At 43.8% G+C, this 18,799-nt stretch overlaps 1 protein-coding gene across 3 annotated transcripts in view; it reads right to left on the reverse strand.

Annotated features, from left to right (window-relative positions):
• Positions 1–18,465, reverse strand: part of LOC110492692 (sortilin) — a 43,167-nt gene extending 24,702 nt beyond the window's left edge. Inside the window, exons 1-4 of one of the 3 annotated variants that reach the window (XM_090203933.1) lie at positions 13,455–13,847; positions 13,161–13,312; positions 442–501; positions 9–82 (exon numbers count right to left, since the gene is read on the reverse strand). In XM_090203933.1, the coding sequence (XP_090060059.1) occupies positions 9–43 (35 nt within the window). In that variant the 5' untranslated portion in view covers positions 44–82; positions 442–501; positions 13,161–13,312; positions 13,455–13,847. Of the gene's footprint in view, positions 1–8; positions 83–441; positions 502–9,764; positions 10,532–13,160; positions 13,313–13,454; positions 13,848–18,122 lie in introns of those variants that run through there. The other 2 variants (XM_090203932.1, XM_036947731.2) reach the window with 2 other exon arrangements.
• Positions 18,466–18,799: the final 334 nt, after the last annotated feature.

Here is an 18,799-nt window from a genome sequence, read left to right on the forward strand (position 1 = left end):
ACCCTTACCTTCGATAGAGTTTAGACTGACCGAATCGCAACATGAAGAACGGCACCTGGAATGTTGTCAGAGCCAGGATGACCTGTAGAGAACAAGTCCAGCTTCAGGACTAGTATAAACTGTGTGGTTCGAGCCCTGAATGCCGATTGGCTGAAATCCGTAGTATGTAAGACCGTATACCAAGGGTATGACAAAACACGTATTTCTACTAATCTAATTACGTTGGTAACCAGTTTATAATAGCAACAAGGTATCTCAGGGGGATGGTGGTCTATGGTCAATATACCACGGCTAAGAGCTGTATTGGTCATATATAAATCACACACCCCACGGGCCTTGCTGCTTTAGTAAAGAACACCTGTATTCCATCAATGAGTTTGACACAATGATCATTTAAAATCAGCACATAATTATGACAGAATGGAACATGGTAAAACTCACCCCAGTGGCGTCTCCAACCCAGGCCAGTGACACGGACCCACTCAGGTCATTGAAGGAATACTGAGAAGAAAAAAAAAAGTGAGATAAATCAGAATATTTGCATTCTGTTTATTGTTGACTGACTGATATGCATCACATACATACAGTTGACGTCGGAAGTTTACATACACCTTAGTCAAATACATTTAAACTCAGGTTTTTCACAATTCCTGACATTTAATCCTAGTAAAAAAAAACCTGTTTTAGGTTAGTTAGTTAGGATCACTACTTTATTTTAAACGTGTGAAATGTCAGAATAATAGTAGAGAGAACAAATTATTTCAGCTTTTATTTCTTTCGTCACATTCCCTGTGGGTCAGAAGTTTGCATACACTCAATTAGTATTTGGTAGCATTGCCTTTAAATTGTTGAACTTGGGTCAAATGTTTCGGGTAACCTTCCACAAACTTCCCAGAATAAGTTGGGTGAATTTTGGCCCATTCCTCCTGACAGAGCTGGTGTAACTGAGTCAGGTTTGTAGGCCTGTAAGCACCCCCACAACATGATGCTGACACCCACGTGCTTCACGGTTGGGATGGTGTTCTTCGGCTTACAAGCCTCCCCCTTTTTCCTCCAAACATAACAATGGTCATTATGGCCAAACAGTTCTAATTTTGTTTCATCAGACCAGAGGACATTTCTCCAAAAAGTACGATCTTTGTCCCCATGTGCAGTTGCAAACCGTAGTCTGGCTTGTTTATGGTGGTTTTGGAGCAGTGGCCTCTTCCTTGCTGAGCGGCCTTTCAGGTTATGTCGATATAGGACTTGTTTTACTGTGCATATAGATACTTTTGTACCGGTTTCCTCCAGCATCTTCATAAGGTCCTTTGCTGTTGTTCTGGGATTGATTTGCACTTTTCACACCAAAGTACGTTCATCTCTAGGAGACAGAACACGTCTCCTTCCTGAGCGGTATGACGGCTGCGTGGTCCCATGGTGTTTATACTTGCGTGTTTTACATGGTGTTCATACTTGTTTATACTTGCGTACTATTGTTTGCACAGATGAACGTGGTACCTTCAGGCGTTTGTAAATTGCTCCCAAGGATGAACCAGACTTGTGGAGTTCCACAATTTTTTTCCTGAGGTCTTGGCTGATTTCTTTTGATTTTCCCATGATGTCAAGCAAAGAGGCACTGAGTTTGAAGGTAAGCCTTGAAATACATCCACAGGTACACCTCCAATTGACTCAAATTATGTCAATTAGCCCATCAGAAGCTTCTAAAGCCATGACATATTTTTCTAGAATTTTCCAAGCTGTTTAAAAGGCACAGTCAACTTAGTGTATGTAAACTTCTGATCCACTGGAATTGTGATACAGTGAATTATAAGTGAAATAATCTGTCTGTAAACAATTTTTGGAAAAATGACTTGTGTCATGCACAAATCAGATGTCCTAACCGACTTGCCAAAACTATAGTTTGTTAACAAGAAATTTGTGGAGTGGTTGAAAAACGAGATTTTAATGACTCCGACTTCAACTGTAACTAAAAAGGAAGCAAGCCATCACATTAGTCATGGGGTGTGTAATACAGGAGTGGTTTTTAGGCATACGTGATCTTGAAAATTAACTGCAGAAGATCTAACAACGTAATAAGGATATACACCACATGACCAAAATATCTTGTTCTGACTGGCAGCACGTTGTCTAACTGGAATTTACACTACATGACCAAAAGTATGTGGACACCTGCTCGTCAAACATCTCATTCCAAAATCATGGGCATTAATATGGAGTTGATCCCTCCCCCTTTGCTGCCATAACAGCCTATACTCTTCTGGGAAAGCTTTCCACTAGATGTTGGAACATTGCTGAGGGGATTTTCTTCCGTTCAGCTGGAAGATCATTAGTGAGGTCGGGCACCGATTAGGCCTGGCTTTGCAGTCGGTGTTCCAATTTATCCCAAAGGTGTTTGATGGGGTTGAGGGCAGGACTCTGTGCAGGCCAGTCAAGTGCTTCCACACCGATCTCGACAATACATTTCTGTATGGACCTCGCTTTGTGCACAGGGGCATTGTCATGCTGAAACTGTTGCCACAAGTTGGAAGCACAGAATCATCTAGAGTGTCATTGTATGCCGTAGCATTAAGATTTATATTCACTGGAACTAAGGGGCCTAGCCCGAACCATTATTCCTCCTCCACCAAACTTTACAGTTGGCACTATACATTCAGGCAGGTAGCGTTCTCCTGGTATCCACCAAACACAGATTCATCTGTCGGACAGCCAGATAGTGAAGCATGATTCATCACTCCAGAGAACGCGTTTCCACTGCTCCAGAGTCCAATGGCGGCGAGCTTTACGCCACTCCAGCCGACTCTTGGCATTGCGCATGGTGATGTTAGGCTTGTGTGCAGCTGCTCGGCCATGGAAACCCACTTCATGAAGCTCCTGACTAACAGTTTTTGTGCTGACATTGACTTTACTTCCAGAGGCAGTTTGGAACTCGGTTGTGAGTGTTGCAACCGAGGATTCATTTTTACGTGTTACGCGCTTCAGCAGTTGGCGGTCCAGTTCTGTGAGCTTGTGTGGTCTACCATTTCACGGCTGAGCCGTTGTTGCTCCTAGATGTTTCCACTTCACAAAAACAGCACTTCGAGCTAACCGGGGCAGTTCTAACATTGCAGAAATTTTACGAACTGTCTTGTTGGAAAGGTGGCATCTTTCGACGGTGCCACGTATAAAGTCACTGAGCTCTTCAGTACCGGCCGTTCTACTGCCAGTGTTTGTCTATGGAGATTGCATGGCGGCGTGCTCGATTTATACCCACCTGTCACCTGCCACCTGAAATAGCCGAATCCACTAATTTGAAGGGGTGTCCACACAGTTTTGTGTATATAGTGTATTCAAGGAAGATGGTCATTATATTAAACATACGGGTAAATGCTAAAAAGCTATTTGGGCACTTTATAAAATATAGATTAGACATATAACACACATACACATACATATACACATATATATATATATATATACACACATATATATATATATATATATATATATATATATATATATACATACATACATATACACATATATATATATATACGCATATACATACATACATACATACATACATACATATATATACATATATATATATATACATACATATACATATACATATAAGAAAGTTATACGCCTAATCTACATTTAATAAAGTGCCCAAATAGCTAAGAAACATAAGTATTATGTATGTTTGTGTGTGTGCACAAGTGAACCTAATTCCCTTTCCCTCCCTACTGCTGTACCATTCGTCTGCCTCTCACTCTCCAGACACCCAAGTGTTACAACGCATCACATGTAGACACTAGACACTAGAGTGTTACAACGCATCACATGTAGACACTAGAGTGTTACAACGCATCACATGTAGACACTAGTGTTACAACGCATCACATGTAGACACTAGAGTGTTACAACACATCACATGTAGACACTAGAGTGTTACAACGCATCACATGTAGACACTAGAGTGTTACAACGCATCACATGTAGACACTAGTGTGTTACAACGCATCACATGTAGACACTAGAGTGTTACAACGCATCACATGTAGACACTAGAGTGTTACAACGCATCACATGTAGACACTAGAGTGTTACAACGCATCACATGTAGACACTAGAGTGTTACAACGCATCACATGTAGACACTAGTGTGTTACAACGCATCACATGTAGACACTAGAGTATTACAACGCATCACATGTAGACACTAGTGTTACAACGCATCACATGTAGACACTAGAGTGTTACAACGCATCACATGTAGACACTAGTGTTACAACGCATCACATGTAGACACTAGAGTGTTACAACGCATCACATGTAGACACTAGAGTGTTACAAAGCATCACATGTAGACACTAGAGTGTTACAACGCATCACATGTAGACACTAGTGTGTTACAACGCATCACATGTAGACACTAGTGTTACAACGCATCACATGTAGACACTAGTGTGTTACAACGCATCACATGTAGACACTAGAGTGTTACAACGCATCACATGTAGACACTAGTGTTACAACGCATCACATGTAGACACTAGAGTGTTACAACGCATCACATGTAGACACTAGTGTTACAACGCATCACATGTAGACACTAGAGTGTTACAAAGCCACGCACTGCTAATCCTTAGCGTGCAGAACCAGACCAGTAGGCCTTGGGCCAAAATGTCCTCACAGTAGGAGGCTGCACTATAGTACAACTACGGTAGTCCCAACTGTCAATCAACTGCCAAATCCTCTTTAGAAGAAGAGTCAAACGTACACGTACTTAACCCAAATTACAAAAATGACATGTTGTTTTCCTTATGACAGCCAATCCATGATTTAGTTTACATGGCAGGGTAGCCTAGTGGTTAGAGTGTAGAGGTGGCAGGGTAGCCTAGTGGTTAGAGTGTAGGGGTGGCAGGGTAGCCTAGTGGTTAGAGTGTAGGGGTGGCAGGGTAGCCTAGTGGTTAGAGTGTAGAGGCGGCAGGGTAGCCTAGTGGTTAGAGTGTAGGGGTGGCAGGTAGCCTAGTGGTTAGAGTGTAGGGGTGGCAGGTAGCCTAGTGGTTAGAGTGTAGAGGCGGCAGGGTAGCCTAGTGGTTAGAGCGTTGGGACTAGTAACCGGAAGGTTGCAAGTTCAAATCGATATCCCGATATTAGCATTTTTTTTCTCCAAAATCCTCCTAAAAGGATCTAAAATGGATTGTTAAGCTCAACAAAGTCACTTCTAGATGATTTGAAAATGATGCGTGAAAACAAATGCTAATATGACTTGAAATGGGATTTGTGCCACAACTTCTAAAACGTTAAGCATGTGGAAACAGTGCCAGGGAAATTAAACCAAAAGCATGGATTTCTGACCGGAGCTGTTGGTTCTGCTAGCTAGCTAGAATAAGATACTTAAAACTCTTAATCTCATCAAGCGGTTACTCTACTCTTTCACTATGTGGACATTCGTAGGATTAGGCCCAGGCCACATCCGGGCAGTACTATCTATAAACCAGACATGGGTTCAAATAGTATTTGAAATCATTTTAAATACTTACATCTATGCTTGGTTGAGATTGCCTGCTGCAATGGAACCAATAGACCAATCCCAAAAGTGCACCTGGCACTCCAGTCAAACTCTCAGAGTATTTAATAGATTTGAAATATTTCAAATAGTATGTAAACCCAGGTCTACTATAAGCTGCAGTGGGAACTATGCTGTACGGTACCCAAACAGGAATATGTTGGACCTATGGAGGACATTTAGGTTGAGCCTCTTGGAATTCTGCCTTCAGTCTTTAGGGTTCTTCCAAAATAGGACTCTATTCACTATAAAAGGTCACTACTTTTGACCAGGGCTCATAGGAGAAAGTGTGGCATTTGGGACACACATTTAGTCCCTAGATTACCCATAATCCTGCCTTTGGCTTCAAGGTCTGGCTGGGACAGAGCAACTGTGCAAAGTATATCGCTTTGGAATGGCTGGACGAATGCCGTTAGATCTGAAACTATGTCGATCATTATCAGTGCATGACTCTAAGAAGATCTGTGACAACACAATACTGTACGTACAGGAGTGAATCCATTTATTATGTTTTGGGAAGCCCATAATGACTAAGTGGTCATTGTTTGTCCTATTCACGGTTGGTTCAGAGATGTACAAGTTGTTGCCAAGGACTGACTATAAAGCTGATTGTTCATTGTCAGAGGTTAACTAGGGTGCAGGAGGTGGTGTCCCTACTCTTTCCACCTCAGGGCCTGGTGTTACCACATCTGAATCATGTCAAGCTTCCTTATGTGTGATGTAGCCAACGTGCAATAACACATTCATATGTAGGAGGAAGAAGGTAATAATTTAGAAGAAAGTGCATCGTTATAAGTTCCTACTAAAATGTTTATACTAAATGTAATTTGTTTTCACTTGCTAGAAGGTAATGAAGGACGGCGGTAAGGACAATCAAGAACAGGACATACACACACATTCTTATCAGGAACTACCAACTAAATCAACGAGGTGTCTGTGAGTAAGCGGTTTTGTTATCCGAATAGACCACAGACGTATTGGGTAAGATGTTGTTAAAAAAAATGGTTTACTCTATCCTGTGTTAACACAGCCAGATAATAATATAGCCTTGTTTCAAGGACATCTGGTGATCTGAAATTAGACTGTGCTTTAAGGAAGAGCTAGCTACAGGGTGTTTGAGGACAACATCATTAAGAAAGGCAGTCAGCAGCTTGTTCATGATGTACAGTGCATTCTGAAAATATTCAGACCCCTTGACTTTTCCCACAGGGGCGGCACGGTAGTCTAGTGGTTAGAGCGTTGGACTAGTAACCGAAAGGTTGCAAGTTCGAATCCCCGAGCTGACAAGGTACAAATATGTTGTTCTGCCCCTGAACAGGCAGTTAACTGTTCCTAGGCCGTCATTGAAAATAAGAATTTGTTCTTAACTCACTTGCCTAGTTAAATAAAGGTAAAATAGCCTGATTCTAAAATTGTATTTTTCCACCTCATCAATATACACACAATACCGCATAATGACAAACCAAAAACTGCTTTTTAGAAAAATCGAAATCTGAAATATCACATTTACATAAATATTCAGACCCTTTACTCAGTACTTTGTTGAAGCACCTTTGGCAGCAATTAAATGACTACAAATATGAAGCAAGCTTGGCACCTGTATTTGGAGAGTTTCTCCCATTCTTCTCTGCAGATCCTCTCAAACTCTGTCAGGTTGGATGGGGAGCGTTGCTGCACAGCTATTTTTCAGGTCTCTCCAGAGATGGTCGATCGGGTTCAGGTCCGAGCTCTGGCTGGGCCACTGAAGGACATTCAGAGACTTGTCCCGAAGCCACTCCTAAGTTGTCTTGGCTATGTGCTTAGGGTTGTTGTCCTGTTGGAAGGTGAACCTTTTCCCCAGTCTGAGGTCATGAGCGCTCTGGAGCAGGTTTTCGTCAAGGATCGCTCTGTACTTTGTTTCGTTTAGCTTTGCCTTCATCCTGACTAGTCTCCCAGTCCCTGACGCTGAAATATATCCCCACAGCATGATGCTGCCACCACCATGCTTCACCGTAGACATGGTGGCAGGTTTCCTCCAGACGTGACGCTTGGCATTCAGGCCAAAGAGTTCAATATTGGTGTCATCAGACCAGAGAATCTTGTTTCTCATGGTCTGAGAGTCTTCAGGTGCCTTTTGACAAACTCCAAGCAGGCTGTCTTGTGCCTTTTACTGAGTGGCTTCCGTCTGGCCACTCTACCGTAAAGGCTTGATTGGTGGAGTGCTACAGACATGTTTGTCCTTCTGGAAGGTTCTCCCATCTCCACAGAGGAACTCTAGAGCTCTGTCAAGAGTGACCATCGGGTCCTTCTCCCCTAGGTTGCTCAGTTTGGCCAGGAGGCCAGCTCTAGGTAGAGTCTTGGTGGTTCCAAACTTCTTTCACTTTTTTTGGTACCCTTCTCCAGATCTGTGCCTTGACAGGTGTGTGCCTTTCCAAATCATGTCCAATAAATTGAATTTACCATAGATGGACTCCAATCAAGTTGTAGAAACATCTCAAGGCTGATCAATGGATGGTCAAAAACCTATGAATATGGGCCTTACTCCCAATTCTCATCAGTTCTGCCAAGTAGCTTATTGTAAATGTCCGATGTGCTCTCAGAAGCAGAAACAGTTGCTTGTGAACATATCTAACTACACACACCCTTTCCCTATATGCCTAGCCTATTACCATTCTTGAAAAACATTTTACCATCCAGACACACTGAGTCAGAACATGATAACAAGGTAGCCTGACCTACAGGTTTTGCATGTGTGAATTTGATAAGCTAAATGCCTAACAACTAAACTCACACCCGATGACACCAGTACTTTCTTGAAAATACCCTCCATAGACTACACAGGATATGAAATACCCTCCACTGACTACACAGGAAATGAAATACCCTCCACTGACTACACAGGAAATGAAATACCCTCCACTGACTACACAGGATATGAAATACCCTCCATAGACTACACAGGATATGAAATACTCTCCATAGACTACACAGGAAATTAAATACCCTCCATAGACTACACAGGATATGAAATAGACTACACAGGATATGAAATACTCTCCATGGACTACACAGGATATTTTACTATCTATTCTAGAGTTAGGCAGAAAATGAAAACAAGCTAGCAGGCCATGTAATTTGTAGCATTAAGTACACCACCATCATTCCATGAATTACCTAACTATCAAACGGCACACTGGGTTACAACTATTGTCTATAGCTTACATAGATAAAGAACATATCCTTATTGAAAAACAATGCCAGTTCAAGCCATGTGGAGAAAAAAAGGTAGCTAAACAAGGCCTAGTATGAAGTAGAGCAGCATCATTCCTATGGGGAAATATAGGTCAGACTCATAACCATTAGACAGGGAACAGTTGAGAGACCGGACTAACTGGAGACGCATATTAGTATATGTTTACACTAGACTGGAGAATGGCCTCCATGCAGTACGGCACTGGGCGGGATATAACATTTAAATTAATTGCTCTTTGTATTTCTATACTGTATTAGAGCTGTAGAACAGAAGACAAACTGTATGCTAAACTCACATAAGATTAAACGTGACATGATTTACGGATACCCTAAAACAATTAGCTACAGAGATGCTAAATTGAAGATTATAACCCATAGTCCTGCACTGTACGGGGTTGAAGTAATCTTTAACTCCAGTAGCCTACTTGTGTCAATCATATGCTGTTGGAAACAGATCCGTAAGTAAAGGGAGGGGTGTACGCGTTACACTTGTCAACGAAGCATGTGACAAATAAACATTTATCTTGATTTGCATTTATTATGAATCCTCATTAGCCCTTACGAAAAAATATCGCAGTCAGATTGCCGTATAACTGCAGTATGCTGCAAATGCGTCCAAGATACAACATTCGATTGCAGTTACTGTACTTTTACCGCAGTTTCAAAACGGCAATATTTCTTTAGGGGGGGTAAGGGCTGGCTTAACGATAGTTCAGTGAGTCAAACATGAAAACATTGATCTCGTTCACATGCCGTAGCATTAACACAAGAAGTGTTTTACACAACTGGAAAGTATATGCTATTTGGTTAGTTGCATGGCAACCGCAACAGATCAGTTGCACTGTTAAAACCCACGTCATTTGAGAAGGGAGCAGTCAAGTCATTATGAGGATAATTGTCGAGGTAAAGTGTCACCTGAAGAGCATTAACCTATTATGTGGGTGAGTGTAACCTAACCGGACCTGCGGGGTTAACTTACGGTTTGGGTGTTGTTAGTCAACTTGGTGTCGAATCCCTGGAGACGGTCACAGTCTCCTTGATCCGCACTTCTTCTGCTCCTAATGTGGTCGGATGATTCAGAATCAAACGGATCTAAATCTGGTGATCTCTTTTCGATATTCAAACTGGGATCTTTCACAAATTCATACTGACCGCTGTTATATTGTCCTTCTTTAAAATCATAAGATGACGTCAAATGCTGGAATATAAAAAGAATAACACAGTGCGCCAGAACTCCCATATTCACTGTTGGCCAAAAACACGACTATTATTGTACGATATATTTTTGTTATTCTAGTAATCCTGACTATAAATCGTGGTTCGCTCCGGTTCGAACACGGCCGCCGATGACATCAACACAAACAGTAGTCCTGACAGCGAGTGGTAACCTACTTCGGGCTTTGTATGCTCTGCATGGGTCATAGACTATTTGAGGCGGTGCGCTCCAGTCTCCAGAGCGCTTAGTTTTACGTCCCGATGCGCGGAAAAAAATTCGGAAGTCCCCAGCTAACAACAAATCAGACGCAATAATGTGCCGAGATACATTAGGTCCAATTGTCCACCGTGCAACTCCTTGTCCAAAAATTATACAATGTAACGGTGCATGAAATTGTGTCTATGGGATGGATATTACACACCTTTGCAGATAGCCCGCTGTGATTGGATTTTACTGTGTTTGACACTGAAAACGAGTCTTCTGATTGGTTAAGACCCCATTCGCACTTCCTATCACACAACTTTCTGATCGCTGGCAAAGCCTTGTCAAGCTTGGTTGAGGGCACTGCAGCTATTCTATAGAGACAAAGATTATGGATATACCGATAGAGAGCAATAATAATGGCGTATTTTTGTAGGCACTAACTTCGCAATGGTTCGTTGGACAAAGCCTATGGGGAAATGAATTGAGTTTTTGTAGGGTTTTGGATAAACGCCAAAAATACGGTCACGTTAACTTACTAATATCTCATAGAACAAAACATATAAAATCTCCTAAACCTGTGTTAACCTCAGACCTTATTATCGTCGTCTATCCCAAAACCAATTTTCCACATGACTAAACGAACCAGGGGTAACTAATTTCCGGTTTTAAGGACTACTCGCCAGCTTGTAGGGTTGTTACTAGTTGGCACAGCCACAAAGTCATAAACCTAAACAATGATTTCTACAATTTATCTTCTTAAAATGTGATTTTAAACCTAACATTAACCCTAACCACACTTCTAACCTTATGCCTAACCTTAAATTAAGACCAAAAAGCTACTTTTTGTTGTCATATTTTTGACCATATTGCCAATTTTTTCCCCCATGGGGAAAATGAACGGGGAGAGAATAGGGTTTTGGGGTCGACGACGATAACAAGGTCTGAGATAAACACCGGCTTAGGAGATCTGTCAAAATAAGGGTTAGTTAACATGACCTTTATAAATTATGAAGCCGTCATGTTCTGTTCTATGAGTTACTATTAGTCAGTTAACCTGATCTCTATGAATTATGAATCCTTCATGTTTTGTTCTATGAGATAAAAGCAGTCAGCTAACATGACCTCTATGAATTATGAAGCCTTAGTGTGATTTATGTGCTTTTTTTTAAAATTACATAAATGCTTAAAAATTCACAAAAAGTCGCGTTAGCTGATAGAACAAAACGTATCAGATCTCCTAAACCTGTGTTTACCACGGACCTTATTTCCGGGCGTTTATCCAAAAACGGCATTCATTTCCCAATAGGTTTTGTCCAACGAGCCACGGAGGAGTGCCTACAAAAAGATGCCATTACTAGCCTATTTCTCTCCATTATGGAAGTATTTGTCCCTTCAGTGAGCTTCATCAATTTGTTAATATTTATGATTCAGAATATGTACAATTATCAAAGGAAATATACAGTACCGGTCAAAAGTTTGGACAGACCTACTCATTCCAGGGTTTTTCTTTGTTTATTTTTTTGTACTATTTTCTACATTGTAGAATAGTAGTGAAAACGTCAAAACTATGAAATAACAGATATGGAATCATGTAGTAACAAAAAAAGTGTTAAACAAATCAAAATATATGTTATATTCTTTGCATGTGTGAATATCCACCCTTTACCTTGATGACAGCTTTGTACACTCTTGGCATTCTCTCAACCAGCTTCACCTGGAATGCTTATCCAACAGTCTTGAAGGAGTTCCCACATATGCTGAGCACTTGTTGGCTGCTTTTCCTTCAATATGTGGTCCAACTCATCCCAAACCATCTCAATAAGGTTGAGGTCAGGTGATTGTGGAGGCTAGGTCATCTGATGCTGCATCAGATCCATCACTCTCCTTCTTGGTTAAATAGCTCTTACACAGCCTGGAGGTGTGTTGGGTCATTGTCCAGTTGAAAAAAAAATGATAGTCCCACTAAACACAAACCAGGTGGGATAGCGTATCACTGCATAAAGTTGTTTTAGCCATGCTGGTTAAGTGTTGAATTCTGAATAAATCACAGACCGTGTCACCAGCAGAGCACCCCCACACCATCAAACCTACTCCTCCGTGCTTCACGTTGGGATCCACACATGCGGAGATCATCCGTTCACCTACTCTGCGTCTCACAAAGACACGGCAGTTGGAACCAAAAATCTCGAATCTGGACTCATCAGACCAAAGAATACATTTCCACTGGTCTAATGTCCATTATGTTTCTATTGAATATATTTGGATTAGTTTAACTTTGTTTGGTTATTGCATGATTCCATATGTGTTATTTCAAAGTTGATGTCTTCACTAATATTTTACAATGTAGAAAATAGTAAAAATAAAGAAAAACCCTTGAATGGGTAGGTGTGTCCAAACTTTTGACTGGTACTGTACATGAATATGAATACATGTTTATAAGCATGCAAAACATGTATAGGCCTACCTACTGTATAAAATGTTAGAAAAGCCATTGTCCAAAATACGAGTTTATTAGATGGCAGAGCCTAGTTGTGGCATCCTCTTATCATGGTTCAGGTAAGACTCAGATGCAGATAACATCAAAGTAACAACAGTTTAGTAATCCAACCTGGGCAGGCAAAAGACAGGTCAAGGGCAGGCAGGGGTCAGTAATCCAGATAGGTGAAGCAAAGGTACAGGACGACAGGCAGACTCAGGGTAGGCAGAATGGTCAACACCGGGAAAACAAGAACAATCGAGAGACAGGAGCAGAGGGAAAAACATTGGTATGCTTGACAAAAAAATTACCTGGCAACAGACAGAGAGCACAGGTATAAATACATAGGGGATAATGGGGTAGATGGGCGACACCTGGAGTGGTGTGGAGACAATCACAAAGACAGGTGAGACAGATCAGTGTGTGACAGTACCCCCCCTCTCTAGGGGCACCCCCTGGCGTCCTACCTGGGCACATACCTGGTTGACTGGGATGCCGGTGTTGGAAATCTGTGATGAGGCCCTCCCAGTCAACCAGGTACTGGAACCCCCTGCCCCGAGGTCAAACCTTCAGGAGAGGCCTCACTGTGTAAGCCGGTTGGCTGTTGATGAGAAGAGGGAGAGGGGTGGGCCTGGAAACAGGAGACAAAGGGCTGTGAGACATGGGTTTAACTCTGGACACATGAAAGGTAGGATGTATAAGAAGGGTTCGGGGCAACAGAAGACGAACAGCAGAGGGGCTAATGATTTTGGATCCAGGGTGGAAAGCCTTACCTTCTGCCCGAGACGATGTCGGGGTCTGGTGGCGATCCACTTGTCGTCAATTCCTGGAGGTGGTCTAGAGGAGGGCCAACCGGGCTGTCCTCCAGTTACGATGACAGAGGTGGACAAACATATGAGGCAGAAGGTATGCCGACCTCCTCTTCCTCTTCCTGTTCAGAGAAGAGCGGGAGCTGATACCCCAAGGAACACTCAAAAGGAGATAGGCCCGTGGCAGTGCAGAGAAAGGTGTTTGCAGGCGTATTCGACCCACACCAGCTTCTGGCTCCAGGTGGTGGGATTGGCGGAGACCAGGCAGCGCAGAGTAGTCTCTAGGTCCTGTTTGGCTTGCTCCGACTGGCTGTTGGACTGGGGGTGGAACCCGGAGGACAGGCTGGCTGATGACCCAATGAGGGTGCAGAACGCCTTACAGAATTGGGACAAGAACTGAGGGCCCCGGTCAGAGACCATGTCGACTGGTATGCCATGGATCAGGAAGACGTGCTGCATCATGAGCTGGGCCGTATCTTTGGCAGAGGGTAGTTTGGGAAGAGGAATGAAGTGGTCGGCTTTGGAAAACCACTGTCAAGATGGCGGTGTTGCCATCAGATGGGGGAAGACCCGTGACGAAGTCCAGGGAGATGTGAGGCCAGGGACGGTGAGGGACAGGCAGTGATTGGAGAAGACCAGCCTGAGCTTGTCGAGGAGTCTTGTTTTGTGAACAAACCGTGCAACTGTTGACGAATGCGGAGACGTCAGGGACGAAAAGCATTGTAGCACAAAAGCCAGGGTCCGACGGAAGCCAAGACCGCGGAGCGGACTGCATCAGGCACAAACATCTGGTTATCTGGACCCCCCTCCGGGGTTCGGCTGGGAACACTGCGCCTCCCGGACCTGCTTCCCTATACCCCAGGCACGAGGTGGGAAGGATAGTCTCGGGCTCCGGGGTAATAGCATAAGGTTATAGCGGCGAGACAGTGCATCCGGCTTGACATTCTTGGATCCTGGCCGATATTGCCCACCAGAGAACTCCTACCTGTGAACCTGGTCTTTTAAAGGACAAGAGGACACAAAATGACCAAGAGTCCCCAATACAGACAACTCTTCGTGTTGATTCTGTATTGCCGTTCCGCTGGCAACAGCCCAGCTCTGCCTAGTTGCATAGGCTCGGGAAGCGGTGACTCAGCCGTCCTCGGCGACTCTCGGGGAAGGTCGGAAAGCCTCGGGTTCTCTCGGCAACGGGACCGTCTGGGACTTCTGGGATGACTCGGAGGCAAGGTGAAATCCCTGGACGTGCGAGCAAAATCAAATTTACTCTCCCTCCATCATTCCCATAATCGCCCATTGATTCGGATGGTCAATGCGATGAGGGAATCGAGATCTCTAGGTAACTCCCGAGCAGCAAGCTCGTCCTTGACCTCCTCCGAGACGCCGTGCATGAACATATCGAACAGCGCTTCCTGGTTCCAAGCACTCTTCTCTGCCAACATGCGGAAATCCACCGCATAGTCTGCCATACTGCGGGAGTCCTGCTGAAGCTGGATTAGATTCCGGTCATGAGCGTGATGAGGTTGGCTATCTTGGAGCAATCTGAGGAGAAGTAGGAGGGCTGAAGTTCGAAGATGAGGGCACACTGAGCTAGAAACGCCCGACAGGTGCTCAGCTCTCCATTGAATAGTTCCGGGGGAGGTAAGCGGGACTCCCAAGAAGGTGGAATGGCGATGAGCTGCTAACAGCTGAGTTACTGAGGGGCTGTGGGTTTACCACCGTGGTAGGCTGCCTCCCAGTCAACCCGCGTAATTGCTCCAGCAAAATGTCCAATGCCGGTCATGGTATTCAGCCAACTTTTGGACCCCCTCCATAAGGCCACGAAGCAATTCCTCGTGCCTACCGATGGTGGCTCCTTGGGAGGAGATGGCGTTGCGCAGCTGGCCCGTGTCTGCAGGGTCAGTCATGACCAATTCATACCATCATGTTTCAGGTAAGACCCAGATGCAGACAACGTCGAAGTAACAACAGTTTATTAATCCAACCGGGGCAGGCAAAAGACAGGTCAAGGGCTGGCAGGGGTCAGTTATCCAGATAGGTGGGGCAAAGGTAGAGGACAGCAGGCAGAGGTCAGTAATCAAGATACGTGGGGTAAAGGTACAGAACGGCAGGCAGAATGGTCAACACCGGTAAACCAAGAACAATCGAGGGACTGGAGCAGAGGGAAACACCTTTATTTAAACAGGTAGGCCAGTTGAGAACAAGTTCTCATTTACAACTGCAACCTGGCCAAGATAAAGCAAAGCAGTGCGGCAAAAACAACACAGAGTTACACATGGGATAAACAATCGTATAGTCAATAACACATTAGACAAATTTGTATACAGTGTGTGCAAATGAAGTAAGGCAATAAATAGGCCAATAGTGGCGAAGTAATTACAATTTAGCAATTTACACTGGAGTGATATATGTGCAGATGAGGATGTACAGGTAGAAATACTGGTGTACAAATTAGCAGAAAAACAAATATGGGGATGAGGTAGGTAGTTGGTTTGATAGGCTATTTACAGATGGGCTGTATACAGCTGCAGCGATCGGTAAGTTGCTCTGACAGCTGAAGCTTAAAGTTAGTGAGGGAGATATAGGTCTCCAGCTTCAGTGATTTTTGCAATTCGTTCCAGTCATTGGCAGCGGAGAACTGGAAGGAAAGGCGGCCAAAGAAGGAGTTGGCTTTGGGGATGACCAGTGAAATATACCTGCTGGAGCCCGTCCTACGGGTGGGTGTTGCTATGGTGACCAGTGAGCTGAGATAAGGCGGAGCTTTACCTAGCAAAGACTTATAGATGACCTGGAGCCAGTGGGTTTGGCAACGAATATGTAGCGAGGACCAGCCAATGAGAGCATACAGGTCGCAGTGGTAGGTAGTATATGGGGCTTTGGTGATAAAACGGATGGCACTGTGATAGACTGCATCCAGTTTGCTGAGTAGAGTGTTGGAGGCTATTGACATCGTCTCACAAGCTCTTTTTTTCTATACATTTTGAGCCTGTAATTGAACCCACAAATGCTGATGCTCAAGATATTCAACTAGTCTTAAGAAGGCCAGTTTTATTGCTTCTTTAATCAGTACAACAGTTTTAAGCTGTGCTAACATAATTGCAAAAGGGTTTTCTAATGATCAATTAGCCTTTTAAAATGATAAACCTGTATTAGCTAACACAACGTGCCATTGGAACACAGGAGTGATAGTTGCTGATAATGGGCCTCTGTACGCCTATGTAGATATTCCATTAAAAAATCTGCCGTTTCCAGCTACAATAGTCATTTACAACATTAACAATGTCGACACTGTATTTCTGATCAATATGATGTTATTTTAATGGATTTTTTTTTTTTTGCTTTTCTTTCAAAAACAAGGACATTTCTAAGTGACCCCAAACTTTTGAACGGTAGTGTATATACTCAGCTTGAATAAACCCTCAGTAAACAGGCCTGCCCTGTATGTCTGTCTGTCTGCTCTTTGGTCCGCCCACCCATCCGCCTGTTACTTACAGAATTCCATAGGCTACATTGATGGAGGTGCTGACGGGTGGGTCATTCAGGTGAAAAATTCAACCCTGCCTAAATGACCGTACTATGCTCTCCGTTCTGTCCCTGAATTAACTCACATAATGTGTTATTTGTTCGCCGTACACAACCTCAGATTAGATTTAATTCATTTTACGAGAAGGAGTGAGTCAGAAACCGATTTTGTTTCCCGATAAGATGTTAAATGTATTCATGTGATGGGAGAGCCCTAGTGCCAGGGGGATTGGGGGAACCCATGACTGGAGATCATGTGGTGTTGGAGAAAAAAGACTGCCTGGAGAGAGTCTCTTGCCGGCCAGACGGTTTTAAAACTCAGTGGCCATCACGACCACAGGACCCCTAGCCTACTTCCCTGGCGGTGGAACATTGAGAATGATGAAAGACATTCTAGAGCCTTCCAGAGTTCCAGAATGCTGAGTCATTCCACTGCAGGAATATTTCCACAACAACAAGTCCCTGCACTGATTGGATGGGAGTAAGGAAAGGAGGAGAAGACATTCACACTACCATGATAGTGACAACTCTAGCCAGCTGATGTGACAACCTAGTATCCACCCAAACCCCACCCATTTACACATTATTTTAGACTGTTGATTTTTGATACCATACTATCACGCCCACAAATCTGATGATGACCTGACCTGTGACCTGTTGCCACATCTGAGCCACTTTTTCTCTATTCCAATCCATAACACGATGCAACACAATGCCAACCCACACCCATAGATTCAGTGTCATTTCCAACATCCTTTTGGACTCTTGATACCATATTCAAGCACCACTATTTAACATCTGGTGGTGAAAATAGTTTCAGAACAAGATACAGAAGAACAGTAACATGGTAAACAAATAATATGATCCAGCTTTACTGTAAACAGTTTGAATATCTTTAGACGAGATGTAAGATGCCTTGCTAACCGTGCAACAGCCTGACTGTGTGTGACCTGTTGTCAAAACATTGGCCTACGTCAATCCGAACAGTGTGGTGAGTTGTTGTACAGACCTACTTTTCTCTTCCTAAACCACAACATCAGCCACGCCCCAGTGGTTACTGGGTACATATATATATACCAGCCACGCCCTAGTGGTTACCTGTTACATACATACCAGCCACGCCCCAGTGGTTACTGGGTACATATATACCAGCCACGCCCCAGTGGTTACTGGGTACATGTACAGTACTTCTCTCACAGATTCAGTGCCAACCGTTCTGGCGAGGCCGGCGACTGAGGCAAGCAGCGCTACGATCTGCTTAGTGAACCAAAACTCCACTATGTAGAGATCAGGTTTCCATTTAGGATGTAGACAGAACTGTACAATGCACAGGCGACCCATCCCCCATGGCCCCAACATGGACGCCCAGTCCACCATCATAATGTGTAGAACAAACAAAAGTCTTATTCCTTGTTGGAGATGTGCCCAACGATGTGGAGAAAACTGTGACTGGAGCCTTTCTAACAGTAACTGCTGGTTGTTCCGGGTCTGGCCGCTTGGTGTGGCAACAGGGCTGGGCTTCCGTGTTCAGAGAGAAATTACTGGTTGTTCAGGGTCTGGCCGCTTGGTGGGCAACAGGGCTTGGGCTTCTGTGTTCAGAGAGAAATGGTTGGTTGTTCCGGGTCTGGCCGCTTGGTGGGCAACAGGTCTGGGTTTCCGTGTTCAGAGCGAAATGACTGGTTGTTCAGGGTCTGGCCGCTTGGTGGGCAACAGGGCTAGGCTTCCGTGTTCAGAGAGAAATGGCTGGTTGTTCAGGGTCTGGCCGCTTGGTGGGCAACAGGGCTAGGCTT

The sequence above is a fragment of the Oncorhynchus mykiss genome, chromosome 16, assembly GCF_057628025.1.
Source record: "Oncorhynchus mykiss isolate SJ-2025 chromosome 16, ASM5762802v1, whole genome shotgun sequence".
Lineage (NCBI taxonomy): Eukaryota > Metazoa > Chordata > Actinopteri > Salmoniformes > Salmonidae > Oncorhynchus > Oncorhynchus mykiss.